General features: G+C 35.9%; 2 protein-coding genes across 6 annotated transcripts in view; one reads left to right on the top strand and one right to left on the bottom strand.

Annotated features, from left to right (window-relative positions):
* Positions 1–90: 90 nt before the first annotated feature.
* On the bottom strand, positions 91–16,589 carry DTWD1 (DTW domain containing 1). Of its 5 annotated transcripts, none has more exons than XM_046654500.1 (6): positions 16,477–16,542; positions 14,416–14,642; positions 12,532–12,851; positions 7,514–7,657; positions 5,324–5,573; positions 91–404 (listed from the first exon to the last, which is right to left on the bottom strand). In XM_046654500.1, the coding sequence occupies exons 3-6, from the start codon at positions 12,820–12,822 to the stop codon at positions 157–159; spliced, it is 933 nt and encodes a 310-aa protein (XP_046510456.1). In that variant the 5' UTR covers positions 12,823–12,851; positions 14,416–14,642; positions 16,477–16,542; the 3' UTR covers positions 91–156. The 5 variants fall into 5 exon arrangements, with proteins under 5 accessions (XP_046510456.1, XP_046510457.1, XP_046510459.1 ...); XM_046654501.1 differs by having other exon boundaries at positions 14,538–14,642; XM_046654503.1 differs by having other exon boundaries at positions 14,587–14,642; positions 16,477–16,540.
* Positions 16,542–16,696, top strand: part of FAM227B (family with sequence similarity 227 member B) — a 217,312-nt gene continuing 217,157 nt past the window's right edge. The window contains exon 1 of the mRNA XM_046654495.1: positions 16,542–16,668. The gene's annotated coding sequence lies outside the window, so the exon portion shown is untranslated. The remainder of the gene's footprint in view (positions 16,669–16,696) is intronic.

Genomic DNA, 16,696 nt, shown 5'->3' with positions numbered 1-16,696 from the left:
TTCCTTTTAAAAAACATGAGGTAAAATGAATGAAATATTATTTTATCAAGTGGCCTAACAGACATTATACACGAGTATTTCCTAAGAATAAACAAAGCACAATTAAAAGTTTAATGATTTTAGCAAAATAAAATGACAAAAATGGCTTCTTAAAAACTAATGGATAAGTTTTCTTGTTTCCTTGTCTCCAGAGCATTTGGCATTCTTTATCAACTGGTACATAAAAGAGTAGAAAAATAAAAGATTGTCATACTGTCCTTTGTATTTCTCCTTTAATATATCAGTATGGTAGTCTACCAGAAAGTAGTAAATAGCTTCAATTGTGGAAAGGAAGGTATCTGGCTTTCCTTTTTGATGGCGCCAAAAGCAAGTTTTTCTTGTTTTCAACTCAACTTGTAATAACCCTGCCAAAAACAAATAAGAAAAGTATAACTATTTCTTCTTAACCACAGGGTGTGGTACAATAATGATGATTTCTCTTGATTATCTTAAGGACTTTTTGTTAAGAGCGCAGATAAATTCCTTCAATCCCAATTCCAAATAGGATATTTTCTTAAATGCATGAGGGTATATATATAGAGAGAAGCAATATAAAATACAGAATGAAATCTCATATATGAGGGTTACCTATAAGTCTTGGGCCTTGTAGCAATGGGTGAAAAGTAGTTAACATTTAAGATCTTCATCTTCTATTTACCAGTGTCTTTTTTTATTTTGACCCATGACAGGACTAAATTCACCAATTTTCAGAAGAGTTTAATTTCCTTGATAAACTGACACTAAAAACATTATTCTGAAACACTGAGAGATAGGTAGGTTAATGGTCCTTGAAACTGTTTACTTCTGGATTATCACTTTTTGGCTACATTTTCATGAACAGAGTTCCAAAAGCCGTTTCTTTAGCTCTGTCTCATCTGTGTTATGGAGCTTCAATGACACAGTCAGCTAGAATGCCTTGCTCTATACATTAAGCAGAAAATGATTCATCAAATCACAGAAAAGCACTCTCACTTCTTATAACTCAGATGTCAACATACAGACCCAGAATGCTTTTAGCACCTTAGGCCAGCATTCTGACTCACATTATATTTATTTTGACATACTTTTTTTAAAAGCACATTTTATCTTAAAATGAGAAATAGAAGGGAGAAGGCACTATCAAAACTGGCCCACTGACTCAGATTAGGGACCTCTGAGTCATCAATATTTCCTACTGTCACACATCACTTTACGCTAAAAGCTACCTCAGAGATGTAGCAGAGAATGACAAGAAATAAATAATATTTTAAAAATTAAGATACTAAGAGATACGGAGGGTTTCTGTTTCATGCGGTTGAACACACCCCTAATTAATAGCCACTGTGATCAATCAGATGGTAGAGACATTGCCTCATTCTCCTTCAGATCCCTCAAATCTAGGAGACTGCCTGTTCACGAACAGGTGTTCAAGAAACATTACTGAATGAATGGACAAATCCCAAAGCCATTCTGCCTTTAAAGTATTCTATCCAGGTATTTTGAAAATATTTCAATTTGAATAATTTTGATTCAAAGATACACAATTATAACAACAAAAACCAAACTCTTTGAACTATTTGTATTAATGTTAATTATAACCAAGAAGTAAAGGCAGCATTTGAAAATGTTCTAAGTAGTTAGTACAATTAAAATCTTAACATAGGATTTTGACATCACCAATATAATTTAGAAAAAAATAAACTAAGAGTAACTATTAAAACGGTATTGGTCTCTATAATACATCTAATATGTTCTAACATGTTAAATATAAAAATCAAGATTTAGTGTTTATCACCACTAATCCATCCTATTTTACACATTTGCTTGGAAGTATATAGAATCTTTTAAAACATACCAATATACAAATACATGGGATTATATACAAAATCAATATTTATTTTCAAAAGTTCAACGTATACATTAAAAAAATTCTCTTGCTAGTGTTTCTGCCAATCAACAGCTTTAAGATAACATTAGTAAAATTTTTTAGCAGTAAAACTTTAAAGCAGATAATTACAAATGGCATTTCCCTCCAAAATTATTGCTGGAATTTCTTTAACTGGAAAATGAGAATGACAATCTTGAGCGATTCTTATGTTGCTGGTGTGAGGATGCAATGAGGTAGTATCTGACAACACTCACTGACAGACTGAGTATAGTTTAGGCAATGCTTACAATGTGAACAAAGCTGTCCCTTTAAACGTTTTATCAATACAGTCAAAATGAAGGGACAGAGCTGGCTAATCTTTTAAACAAATTACTATACAATGCCAGTTTTAATAATTTGGAATCCTTCCCGAACAAGAAGAAACCATCCTTCCCCATCACATCCCTCCAAGGCTTCGTATGGGAATCTTCAAGAATGTACGTCGCTCTTCACTTTGTAGGTTTACGTTTTATGACTAAATTAGGCACTCCACCTTCAAATGTTTTATTTTGACAGTAGTAAAACATCTAGAGCTATTTCTCTGTAAAGTTTGGCGAAAGAGTATGTTTTTATATTGTTAAGGGGATTCTTAACCTCAGCATTCATAATAAGAGACAGAAACATAATTTCTAATCCACTACATTTGAGGGTTTAAACTGAGGTTTAGAGTTGGTTTGTTAAACTTAATCCCATCAAATGATAAAATGTTTTAAAAGCTAAGGGCAATGATTTATAACAAACATGGAAGCAACTTGGCTTGTTTGGAAACTGGTATTTCATATATACAGAGATTATAAATATGTGCAGAGCCCCAAATATTCCCCGCGGTGCAATGATGAGCCAGAGGGACAGGGGTTGACGTAGGACACGCAGATACGACTGACTCTAGAAATCTGTTTAATTTCATTATTTTGAAGGAATTAAGAAACCTATTTTAAAATTTTTGATGTAGCAGAGAATTAAAATATGTGGTACTTTCTATGGGATCTGAGAAGGAATAACAGAAATTTTTTGTACAAATCTGATTTGAAGCCTTAAGCACAAATGCAGACACTCTGAAAACAGATTTTGAATTGTACCTCGATAATTCCTTTTATAGTTTTTTCAAGTGTTCTCACTTACGTTCTTTCATTTGATCCTTTCAATTACCATATAAGGTAATTATAAAGAAAAATGACTCAGAAAAATCTTCAAACTGAGGAGTAGCTTGCTGCTGTAACCATGCAAGGTAATGTGGCAGGCAGCATTCCAAAGAGCAGGCCTTAGGGTTCCTTCTCTCTATTAAACATCAGCAACAAGGTCTTTCCAGATCTTATGCTCTGTAGTCCCTCTCTCTCTCTCTCCCTCTCACACACACACACACACACAATTTCTTTGCCTATTTTTCTCGTACACATACACACACGCAATGCACAATTAGAATGACAACGCAATCTTACTAACGTGTATGTTACCTCAGAGGTACAAACTATATAAATTAAGCTAATTAAATCTAGTACTGTCACTCATTTTAGCTTGGGACTAATTACACAATTCAGACTCGAAAAAATGTCATAAATTTTCTTTTCCAGATGATGTACATTTTTAACAATAGCCTGGAGAAGCTCTCCCAGGTTGAAATTGTTTCAGCAACTGCCTAACACAAACTGTGCAGTGCTCTCGCCTTCTAATCATACATGGTACACAAACAAAGCCATGTAAGAGCTGAAAATAAACCCAACGCTTTTAGAGAAACTACTAAGAAAGCATGAAGAACTGAGTAAGGTTCAGGAAACAAGAGACGTAATATGACCTCCTGTTCTTCATATTACTAGCGGTGTTACTTGGACAAATAAAGCAACTCTTTAAACCATTATTATTAGCAACTGAGCTTTTCATTCTAAGAGAAAAATGGATACAAACATACAACAAAGGAAAGAAAATGCCTGTAATTTTACATCTGAATTGGAACTATCCATGTGAACTCATGATATATGTTTATTTTTCTTGGCTCTAACCACTAAAGCAATGACATCCAAGTAGTAATAAATTTACCAGATCTTGGTTTCTAATATCATTCCCCACCAAAAAGAACCAGAGCTCCTTTGAATAATGATTAATTCTAGGTCTGGGGCAGGAAAAAAGTACAAGTGAACTTGAGACATCCTGTTGAACCAGAAAGACTAATGAGGCCATGTCACAAAGGACTTGAAGGGCTCCTACCAGCAAAACCTGAGGTAATCTGGGCATCTAAAGTACGATCGATCATGATAGATTATAATATACTGAATTAAAAAGACATCCTTAAGACTACAGTGATCTCGAAAAAGGGCAAGGGGAGAGAGAGGAAAAAAGAAGAGGGGGAAAGTAAAAGCTCTTCTTTACATAAGAATGCCAGCTAACAAATGTCAAAGAAATAATAAAATTAAAATTTCATCATTTTGCAATCCTCAATTTAATTACTGGTTTAGGCAAGAGTCATCAATGATACTAAAACGACTTAGAGAAAAGCAGTTAGGAAACAGACAGCATACAGTCCCAAAGCATCACCCATAGATTACTACTAACTTCAAAGAAGAAAATAAACCTTTAAAATGGAAAGATCTGGCAATCACCTCTTTAATCAAGTGATTAAAGTTATCACCAATAATGGAACAACTTACATCATATGCCTCTGGACTTGACAGAATAATAAGTATACAATTTCACCTATGAATAGGGTAATCACAGAATTTATCAGATAAACAGGTTAATTTCTGAGAGTGAAAGGGAATGCTATTAACAATTACACCAAGACAACAGGTACAAACTGGGATCGTCACGGACCATACTGGATTTATCCTTATTGGTAAGTATACTTGAAAAAATATTTAAAATGATCTAATCATGATGAAATATTCAGACAATTGACCTGTCCTCTTAATGGTCTAACTCACAAAAAACAAAAACAGGGGACTGTTGTAGATTAACAGAGACTAAAGAGACATAATAACCAAGTGCAATGGGAGTTTACATGCTGTATCAGAGGGAAAAAAGCTACAAAACATATTTTTGGGTCAATTAGGGAAATTGAATATAGACTGTATAATAGGTATTATAGAACTTCTATAAATTTTCTTAGAGTGAATATTGCAATTATTCTTAAAATATGTACACTTAAGTATTTAAGGGTAAAATGTTGTAAAGCTTGCAACTTACTTTCAAAAGGTTCAACCAAAAATATACATAATATCTAAGTATACAGACACGTATAATAGAAAAAGAGAAATAAAGCATATGTGGCAAAATGTAGGAGTAGTCAATGCAACTCTTCTTCTAATATATCCATAGGTTTGAAGTTTTTTGAAATGAAAGTTAGGGGAAGGTACAATCCAAAAAAAACAACATTTATTTTCTTACCTTGAAGTCTCTCATCAGTGAATATTTTGTTTGTTTGGTTCCAGGTACTATCTATAAATATAATTTTTTTCAATGTTGTGTCTTTGCACTTGCTGTCATTCAAATCCTCTTCCTCAGTTTTCTTGCGTTTAGTGGATGGCTTGTCAGGGTCATCATTTTTGCCTCTAACATTATTTTGAATCCTTTTTTGCAGATGAAACGAAATATCTTTTACTGAGACAGACTTAGGTCCAGGAAAAACAAGTGCAACCTGAAGCAAAGAAACTCAAATTAGAGTGTGCTCTTATGACTTTCAAAATGAATAAATTCTGACTTAAACTTTAAGAGAAAAAATATGGTGTACAGCTGAGAAACAAGCATCAGGTTCTACTATACACGCTTCTTTAATATGTAAAGTGTTTGGCTTTTCCCTAGTAATTCATAATCATGATATACTACCTAAAAGTATTACTTCAAAATAAGTTATTCACCTATTGATAGAGGCCAAGTTAATTGTACCTTGAATCAAAAACGAAACTCTATACTATTTCACAAAATAAAAGGCAAAGTATGTGTTCTTTGTAAAAGAACCATTGCAAGCTCTTAGTAATGAAATATCACTTTCACCTATATAATATACAAAGATAAAACAAATGATACAGTGAATGCTGGTGAGGAAATGATGTAATGGGCTTTTATGGTCATTACTGATGGCAGGCGTAAATAGTACAACTCTTCATGAAAGCAATTTGGCAATTTAAACCAAGAGACTTGAAATGTTCATACCCTTTGGTCAAATAATTTCACTCATGGGAATTTATCTTAATAAAATATCCTAAATATAAATACACTCACAATTCCCAGAATATTTGTTAAAGCATATTTATTATAGTGAAAAGTTAAAACTGAAAAACCTAACTTTCAAGGAATAATTCTGTAAATTATGGTACCTCCTCTCTTTCAGCATGTTTTTACCAAGACCTTATATACTATCAGATCCTCCCACATCCAAAAAGCTCCTGCCACAAAGCAGACACCCTGTAAGTACTTGTTCAATAATCAAATGTGCGTAAAATCATGAGCATTTTATCTCCCATACTTTTCTCTTTTTCCCAAATTTTCTTCAATGAGCATGTATCATTTTTAATATGAAAAAATAAGCATTATAAAAATAAAATTGAAGAAACAAAAAATCTTGAATTTATAAACTTCAAAGTTATAAAAGTTTTTCAAACCTTCTCAGTGCATGCCTATATTTCCCACAGACCCAAGCAGCAAACTCCAGGGATTCTTAATATTCTTGCATTTAAGCATATCACGTCTCTTTACAGAACCTTGCACCATGTTCTATTTAACAGACATAAATAAAACCTGGCTGAGCAGAGAAGGAAACATAAATATATTCCTAAATCCAAAACTCAGATATTATTTACAAATACAACTTTCTATATAAACTCAACCAAAAAAATATATATATTGATAGGAAAGGAAAAACTTACCAAGTTCTTTCTAGAACAAATGAATGTATTTTTGTTTCTAGATTAACCACACCAACAAATGGTCTCCAAGAGACCTAAAAAGGGGAGTCTTCTTTCAGAAGCAGCCAAGGCCTAGTTTTTTGAGATCTATTGCAACGTTACTTTTCAACAAGACCAGTAATATCTGACGAACGCAACAATTTCAACTATGTGAAAACCAGTTAAGAATTTAGAGAAGAGCAAGGAAGGCCTCTGAACAGCCAAAAGAAATGTTACAAACGCCATATACTAAGACTCTTAACTTAGGGAGAATTCCTGAAAAGCTTTCTAACTCAGTCTTTCTTTTCTTCTTCTGGAAAAACTCCAACATCATTTGTAATCTGGTTTCTCAGCTCGCATCAAATTAGACTATGTGTAGTACATGCAGGGAGATGGAGAGGACAGAAAGTAAAAGTGGGTACAATAATACTGGCATAGAGTAAAAACCTGAAGAAATAATGCAGAAAAACTATAAAAAGTGGAAAGAGAGACTAAAAAAAGCCTAACAATCTAGGATCATTTGATCTTTGAAGATACCAATGAAGTAAATTATATGTTGCTTAGTGCCACATGAGAATAACCCTAGGTCATTAAGAAAAATATTAAATTTTGTTAAGTAAGTTCAGAAAGGCAATAGAATGTAAAAGTCATTTTTAGATTTGATGTGAAGAGTTGTAAAAAACAAGCTGCCTACTTCATGGTCCTTTTCTTCATATTCTGGAATACAAGGGTACGTGTAAATATTTACAAAGTCAGGTGCTAAGAGTTTTGCATGTATAGCAGTACTTTTGCCATCTGTTTCATTTGGATGTTTAATGATGTCAATCTTCAGTGGAAGCTAAAATTTAAAAAAAAAGACAATTAAAACAAATATAAAAATTCTAATTTTTATGTTAATAAAAATGGTCTTTAAAGCTTAAATAGCAAGTTTACAAGAAGTTACTATAAATATTCTTATGGTTTGAAAGTCATACTTTTCTAGACCAGATTAAGAATAGTCAGAGTCATAAAGCAAACCAAATTTCTTCCTTGATATTGTTAATCACATAACAGAACTATCTTCAACTCATCTAACATAGAATCTGCTCTAAAGCAAAGCTCCAATGTCATTTTCATTTAAGTTACATAGGCATTAATCTAATTCCTTGCATTTCAGGATTTGTGTCAAGAACTTTTTTTTTTTTTTTTTTGGTGAGGAAGACTGGCCCTGAGTTAACACCTGTTGCCAATCCTCCTCTTTTTGCTTTGAGGAAGATTGGCCCTGAGCTAACATCTGTGCCAATCTTCAACTATTTTTTATATGCACATCTCTGCCACAGCATGGCTTTGAGGAGTGGTGTAGGGCTAAGCCTGGGATCCAAACCCCAGGCCACTGAAGAAGAGTGTGTTGAACTTAACCACTATGCCACCAGGCCAGCACTAAGACATTTTTTATAATTCTTCTAAATTTTAGACTTGTTAATTTTATGATATATTAAAAGGAAACATAAGTTTGGGCAAAAGCATCAGATCTAAAATTCAAGTTAAAATTTTGTTCCTTATACATCCTTTAAGATCAAAGGTATTAGGGGCTGGCCCCGTGGCCAAGTGGTTAAGTTCGCGTGCTCCGCTGCAGGCGGCCCAGTGTTTCGTTGGTTCGAATCCTGGGCGCGGACATGGCACTGCTCATCAAACCATGCTGAGGCAGCGTCCCACATGCCACAACTAGAAGGACCCACAACGAAGAATATACAACTATGTACTGGGGGGCTTTGAGGGGAAAAAAAAAAAAATCTTAAAAAAAAAAACTGAAGTTTAAAAAAAAAAAGATCAAAGGTATTATCCTTTGTTGTGAACATCATGATCCTCAGCAGTGGCCTTTAGCAGCACAAATGAAATAATTATCAATTGGCAAAGCTGTAACAGAATAGGTCACTGAGGCGCATTCTTTATATAAAAAATACCTCTCTTCAAAATGATTTTGCCTATTTCCCTTAAAATTTCATTATTTAATTGTTATAGATTATGTCCTGCCTCTATGCAAAACTAACTTTCTCCTACATTTCTTGAGTTCGATTTTTCTATTATTTTACTGATTGGTTTGGTTCAGTTTACTGTATAATGCCTGGTCAGGTCCTGCATTCAGCTATGATTATGAAAATGAAAGCCGAGTCATATGTATGAGAAAGTCTCTGAGATGGATTCTTTACTGCAGATTTCAAACGACTTACTGGTCATGACAAGCACTCTTCCAGCCTCCATCCCAAACTAAACAGGCAGGATTCTAGGGATTTACTCTGGGGCACTCAACTATTTTATCCTGGAGTACAAAACTATTTTTCTTATTTTTTAAAGAGGTAAAATCAATATAATAAACTGCACACATTTCAAGTGTACAATTCAATGAGTTTTAACATATGTTACACCCTTGAACTCACTAGCACAATCAAGACAATGAACATATCCATCACCCCCAAAAGACTTCTTGAGCCCACCTCCTTCCCTTTTCCCCACCACCTACCACCCACAGTCCTTACGCAACTATTGATCTGCTATCACTATAGATCAGTTTACATTTTCTAGAATTTTATGTAAATGAAATCATATAGAACGTACTCTTTTCATCTTTTTTCACTCAAAATATTATTTTGAAATTCGTCCATATTGTTGTATGCATCACTAATTCCAGAACTATGTTTTAAAGAAGCAGTTGCTGCATGCGACTAAATGATCCCAGTTGCATATACTTTATCTTTCTGGACAATTATATGGAGAAAGGATGGTATATACCCAAGAAGGCCCATAAATATGCAGCCCAAATAGTTTTCAATTTAGCGTTCCAAACCCCATGTCTCCTACCCTCCCCACTTAGGCCTAGTGATCATTTATAAGTTAGGGCCAATTGTTTCAAATCATCAAATTTCTAGTTACAGAAAATTTACCATTTAAGTAGGCAGTTCACAAATGATTTTACATCAGTCTACTTCTGGCTGAACTCTACATCAGACTTTCCTCATGCTGCCCAGTCTGTTGACACTACATTCCCCAGGCTCTCTCAGTACCACGTCAGCATTATCTCAGCCCAGGGAAGGTAGGAAAGAGGAAAGAAGACAAAGAAAGCAGATCATGATAAAGTATTCTATTACTAATAAAAATGCTCTCTTATATGGCTGATGAATAGAGCTGAAAATTTCAAAGGTGATCACCAACATTTCTGATCAGGTGGTTATGTTGAAGGATACCCTTTATATCAAGGACACAGGACTGAGTGTTATTAATATATTTTACAAATCATGTACTTACCCTATTTTTAACATAACACAATAAAAAGAGAAAGTTTTATGGAGTAAAATCTACAAGTATAAGACAATTATGAAAAATTTGTGTTGAAGAGGTTTTCCTGGGTCCCAGTCCAGGTATCTTTAGTTCTCCTTGGGTAAGCCTAAAATTTCCAATACTATGAAACAAAAGCACAGACACAGATAAAATCATGGAAATATATGTTTGTGTTCTAGTTCACACATTTTGAAGAAAGATTCTTCTTAAATAACAACAGGGTACAGAGTTAACACCAGCAGTGTTGACCAGCCGCAGTTCAAGCTGAGGCGATTTGTTTTCACACACATAAAGAACATCAATCTGTTCTCTAACACCTATGTTTCCTATAAGAGATTTACCACAAAACTGTCTGCCCAAATGCGACAAAACACCATTAACAAGGAGCCCTAAATTTTTCCCCATATGATTCTCAACTTTCCAAAGGGAGCCTTGTAAATTCGAGAACTCTAATAAAGATGACGCTTTCTTCTACCTTATGGTTTCTTTTTTTCCTCATTTTTTTCTCTTTTTTTTTTTTTTGAGGAAGATTAGCCCTGAGCTAACTGCTGCCCATCCTCCTCTTTTTTCTGAGGAAGACTGGCCCTGAGCTAACATCCATGCCCATCTTCCTCTATTTTATATGTGGGACGCCTGCCACAGCATGGCTTGCCAAGCGGTGCCATGTCCACACCCGGGATCCGAACTGGCAAACCCCAGGTCGCTGAAGCAGAACGTGCGAACTTAGCTGCTGTGCCACTAGGCCAGCGCCTACCTTACGGTTTCTTTCTCCCCTTTTAGAAAAAACCCAAGAGCACCTTTTACCTTTGCTTATGCATTTTTCATGGTATTAAAAAAAATCATATTCTGCATGAAAAGATAGATATTTATGAATTTATTCTCTAGACTAAAATTTAAAGCTTGGGAGGTACTTACTCATTATGTAGTCATCTTCCCTTCCCAAGCAAGCTATCTATGCTGAATGATTTGTTAAAATAAAAATAAAGTAGAAATTAGAAACTTTGTAGAGTTTTTATTACTACTAAAATATATTGACATATAAAATTTTATATATAGCCATTAAAATACAAACACTTCAGAAAACTCCGCACAGTCCAGTAGGCCATGTAGAGTTGACCAAACACTTGGCATAATGTTTTGAGTCAATTCTATTAAATAGGGGAGATTAGACCACTGATTTGGAAAATAATCCTCTATTACTAAATTTTTATGAAAATATTAGCCCTGTCCATATATTTTTGACTTTTATTATTCTGATCTACAATCCTTTTTGAACACATTTTAAAATAAAACTTTTAATGGGATACTTTCTTTATGTGGCTTTGATATAAATAGAAGATAGAATAATTCTGCATATTCTTCAAAAACTATTCTTTGAAATGTAACATTCTTATAAGATAATGGGAAACTTAAAAAGTATTATTATCCCCAAGCTCTAGGTTTTTCTGAGGTAACTACGAAGCTTATATTAGATTCCACGCTCCCTTATTCTTGCTAGTAAACTTTCCATTAGCCTGGTAAGTGTGATTTTAGACCCACGAAGAGACTTGCCAAGACGACAAATAGGCTAAAGTAACATTCAAGTAACAAAATATGAGTGTTAAAGTATTTTTCTTACTTAAAATTAAAGGAACCTTAAAATCACCACATTAAATATTTCAAATATAGTTACAATTTATTTTCTTCCTGGCAAGTTCTGAGTCCATGTGTAGCGTTTAGTCTCTCTCAAGTACTAATAGGCAGCAGTTGGATTTTATACATTATTCGATTTACTCCTAAAGTTCACGTCAGTGCCAGACATATAAGTTAACAAATATATAATAAATTCTTCTTTGATTATGCAGAAATGTTGGTCTATGGACCTTTTACTACACAAGAATAGTATTGGTAAGCAATAAAAAGTAAAAGGTAAGCAATCATTTCAAATTAATATTTAAGATCACTACAATTATAATATAACCCAATGAATAGGTCTTAGTCTTTTAAATTTTAGTTTAGTTTAGTTTTAGTCAGTGACATCTGTTCCATCTCCACGTATAGGATGGGGCTAAAAAGCCCATTCTACAAAAGCCAAAGAAAATCAATCCTAGTTCCGTTGGGATGTTTCCTCAAAGGACAGTCTGAGGACCCGAGGTAGTCTTCAACGCTCCCTCAGGTAGTCTATAAACTTGTTTCTTGTAGTATTGGCGTTAATGCCACATTTTTTGTGTCTCTTTTTCCAGAGACAAGAAAAACAAATAGGTTTAGCAGTCCGTAGGATTAAATTCTCTATTGATATAATTCATTTTCCTAACGATGGTATTTATCAAGCTTATCAATTATATTAGAGCAGGCCTATATAAGACGTCTTTTTCAAATCTGTTCTTCTTCTTTCAAACAATTAAATCTCTTACCAACCTTCACAAGTGGCATCTGTTCAAGAGGCACGTTTTCAACCGGGACGTAACATGTATAACAGTAGAACATTCTGGAACCACCACATTTGAGACATTTGGATCTCCCACTTCGTTGAGCTTTTTGAAGAACTTCTTGAGAAGCTAAGCATAAGTTCTGCAGAGGATCTTCTGAAGATCTGGAAGCAGTTTGTGGCTGCTGTATTTCCACAAATTTTGAACTATTTTCTTCCCTTTCTTTGAGAAATATAGGTGGATTGAGAGACATTTTTTCATTCAAACCAAAATTTAACATCTATTTCTAAAACACATATCATAGGTGCACTGGAAAAAAGAAAAGCGGGAGGGCAAAATAAAAACAGAAGATATTTTACTCTCTCAACCAAGAAAATCACTCAATTTATTTCACAGCTAGGTGCTGATTTTAGTATTTATTAACAAATGTTAAGTTTTTAAAACCAATAAATTAGCATGCCTTAAAATATAAAATTAAAAAGCAACAGACTCAAAACAATAAGTTACCCTTTTGGACCATTCCCTGCATAAAAATAGAAAGGTGCTCTCTTAGAAAAATTATTTCAAACATAAAGTTTAGGTACCAACAATCCATTTTTCAGTAACTCTTTCATTCTATGGATAGCAATTTTATTTTATATTAGGAATGTAATGGTTTAATGTTAGTATCAGACAGGAATGTATTCGACCTTGTAGGTTCCGATTTTGAATTAATGATACATGACATCAAATCTCAACCTTAACTCTAGTAAAAATACCAGGTTCCAGTGAAATTAGTATAATTTAGTTGGATATGTTCTAAAAGATATATTTCTCTCCAACTTAAATTAAAACACACACAAGATATATAACTCAACAGCCATTAAAATGAGAGGCATCTACTACCAATCATAACTTGTAAAATATCCCAAAAAGTGAAATATATGCCCAGAAATATTAACTCCTGATCTTATACATTTAAAAACTTTACAAAGTAACATTAATATCCACTCACTTTAAGAAGTCATACTGTTTTTTGAAAATATACACCATGCAAGTTCTTTAGTACTAGAGGTAAAAAAGTAAAATAACATTCCCACTTAAAACATTTTCTTCAGAGAAGGACAATGGCTGCCAAAATTGCTATTCAACTACTCTGTAAGCACAATATCTTTTAAGGGAGAAAAGAAACAGGGGCCCTTTTGACTTGATATGCATTCCAAAGCCATAAAATGATTCTCTCATTATAAAGCCTTATGGCATCATGGTTTGTAACCATGAGCCTCCAGACACTCTGAGTACAAACACCGACAGGAAACTTTCTGCGGTCTCCCAGATAGAAAGTGAAGAAAAAGTCCAGTAGAACATAAAATACAACATGATTTACTAACAAGAAGTTAGTGGCACTAATTTGATTACTCATCAGGAGCTTTTTATAGACTACAAATCCCAAGGAGCTTGAGGCCCAAATAAAGAGATGCAAAGAAAAAAGATGCTGGTCATGGCAGCAAAAGTAAAATATATTTGCCACATTTACCCAAGGGGGAAACCAAAATCAAATAAATATTTTTGATGTGTACTGATTAGGCACAGGTTTAAATCTTGGGTTGCTCAGAGAAAGTGATATTGGAGAATGATGGTCCCATCCCTTCTTCCTGGCTCACAAATGGAAAACATCTACTTCTGACCTTCATTCCAAATCACCTCCCTAAAAATGGCTTCTATCTTTGTGAACATGTTCTCAATGACTAGGAGTGAAGGATATTAAGCTACCACTTTTTCTTGAGTCTCAGATCCTTTTAAGATCGCAAGAGAGTGCTGGACCTTCTCTCTAGAAAATGCATATACAGACACAATATTTTGTATACGAATTTATTCTAAAGACAGAAGCAACCTTAAAATTCTGAGAAGAGCTCCTACAAGTCTCCAGAAATGAGAGTTAAATCTTCTACAACAGGTCAACTGTCACAAGCGAATAAAGGTCTCTCCTGCACTTGGAAGCTAATTAAGTGTCACCTAAATCCTCTCGGTTTGGGTTTGTTCTGGTGTCATCCGGGGTTCTTACAGAAAAACATTTTCAGGCTGTAACAGTCTTGAGGTATCCAGATCATGAGGGTCATCCTAAAAAAGAAATTGGACTGGACTAATTGAACCTGATTCCATTTGCCTGGGTATTCCAGTAGCCATTTATGGGTTTGCATGTACCACCAAAGGGCCCAGGCATAGTGGGGAAGCATGCAGTTGCTGCAGATGTCATGAAAGTCAACAGGGTGGCCAGACATTCAATGGAAAACTACTTGTGAGTCTTTCTAGGGCCTGCAGTTGTAGTTCTACGAGGCTCTCTTCAAAAACCTCTGAAACCATAGGAGCAGGGCCTCTCTCCTGACCTACCCAACAGCCGGCCTCAAAGGTGTACAAATCATTTGCTGCAAACGTGATGATTCAAACTTTCAAAACATACTCGTTATCATCAAACGTGCAAGGAAATACAAGTGGAGTTTGTGGGGATGACTCAGAAAACATAAAGAGACTTTATTCCTATGGAACTAATAAATATTGTTACCTTGACCGTACACCCATCATTCTGCAACTTAGGTTGAAAACAAATTAATTTTCTACCCTCTTTTACCCTAAAACTAATAACTCACCAAGATGCATCAGTTCTACCTTGCACATAATCCTCTAATTTTAGTCTCAAAGTCAGCTCTCTAGATGGTCTACGGCAATCTCTCACACCTCTTTACCTCCGTGCACTTATTGCTTCCACTTGTTTAACACGGAAAAATATACTTTAACTCAGAGTTAACTTTTAGTGAAGGGAATGCTCCGAGCAGACAGTCAACTCTGCAAGGGCAGAAATCTTTATTGATTTCACCTATCTCCGTGTGTTAAGCAGCAGGAGGAATTCAACAAACACTTAACTAAATCAAAACCATTCTGGAAAAAACAGTATCCAGTGTGCATCTCGCTACTGCAGCACCCAACAAACTACCTTTATGGGCCTTCTGCAGCCTGGCACAAGGGGCAGCCTGGCAGATTTTTTTTTTTTTTTTTTGCAAAACAATAATGGAAAAGGTTCCTAGCTACAAGTTAACTCACCTCCCAGTGGAACATGATATAAAACTCCCCTATCCTGTACTGTGGGCCAGTTCAGTTCTGGATAAAATCCACTTTAATTTTTTTTATTCTTAGAGTATTTTTAAGAACCTGGTCACATAATGGGTACAGGTCCAACATCCTTTTATTTTCAAATCCGTGGTACCACCTTTTTCCTACAGGACTGAGGGCCCCTGCCACACCACCCGCCATGTGGCAGGCAGACTGTCTGGCCTTAGTTTTTCATGCTGCACTGGGGTTCAGACAGAAGTAATCCTTAAATGTTGTGGTTCTAAGTCAAGCAGCGACTTTATCAGCCAACTCCTCAGAACTGGCACCTTAAAGTGTTAACATACTTCCTGACTCTCCTACACTCCCAAGAAATAATTCAGACAGAAGGAACAGACTCCTTTGCTTATTATGTAACCATAATCTTAGTATTTTAGATACCCTGCTTGGCATACTATGTCTGTACTGAGCTGCTCCTTCTGTGATAACCAGTCCAGCCCAAAAACCACTCCAAACGCTAAAAGATAAAGATTAGGGTTCCAAGGGGACTAACTTTGCCCAGGACAACCTTTCCTTGGGGCGGAACGCACCGAAAATAATTGTTAGGGAAAAAAAAATATTTTTGAAGAAAAATTCGAAAGCCTTTTCCCCAAGGGCCCACAAGATCCTAAGAATGCGAGCGCCCGCGCAGGGACCAGCGTCCCGCTCACAGGCGACACAGGCTCACACGCGACCTCCGCTGGGGCCCGGCCGAGGAGCGTCACTGCGCGCAGCCGCACCGCTCGGGCCGGGCCCCGGGTCCCCACACAGGCGCGGGGACAGGCCCGGGGGATCGGAGTGGGACTCAGACCTGCACCGCCCGCGGGTCCTCGCACAGCTCCACGCTTCCGCCGCTCCGCCCGAGCCCGAGCCCGAGGCGCGCGCCCGGCCGTGGACGCGCACGGACGCGGCGGAGCGCTTTCCGGAAGACACCGGAGGGCGGAGCCCGGCCGTTGCTAGGGCCGTTGCTAGGGCCGGGCGCCGCGCAGGCCTCGCGGCAAAGGTAACGGCTGGGAGGACGGCGGGGGAGG

The sequence above is a fragment of the Equus quagga genome, chromosome 2 (genome assembly GCF_021613505.1).
Source record: "Equus quagga isolate Etosha38 chromosome 2, UCLA_HA_Equagga_1.0, whole genome shotgun sequence".
In the NCBI taxonomy this organism is placed as follows: Eukaryota; Metazoa; Chordata; class Mammalia; order Perissodactyla; family Equidae; genus Equus; species Equus quagga.
Note: the sequence above shows the minus strand (reverse complement) of the source record. Positions and strands in the feature narration are given on the sequence as shown.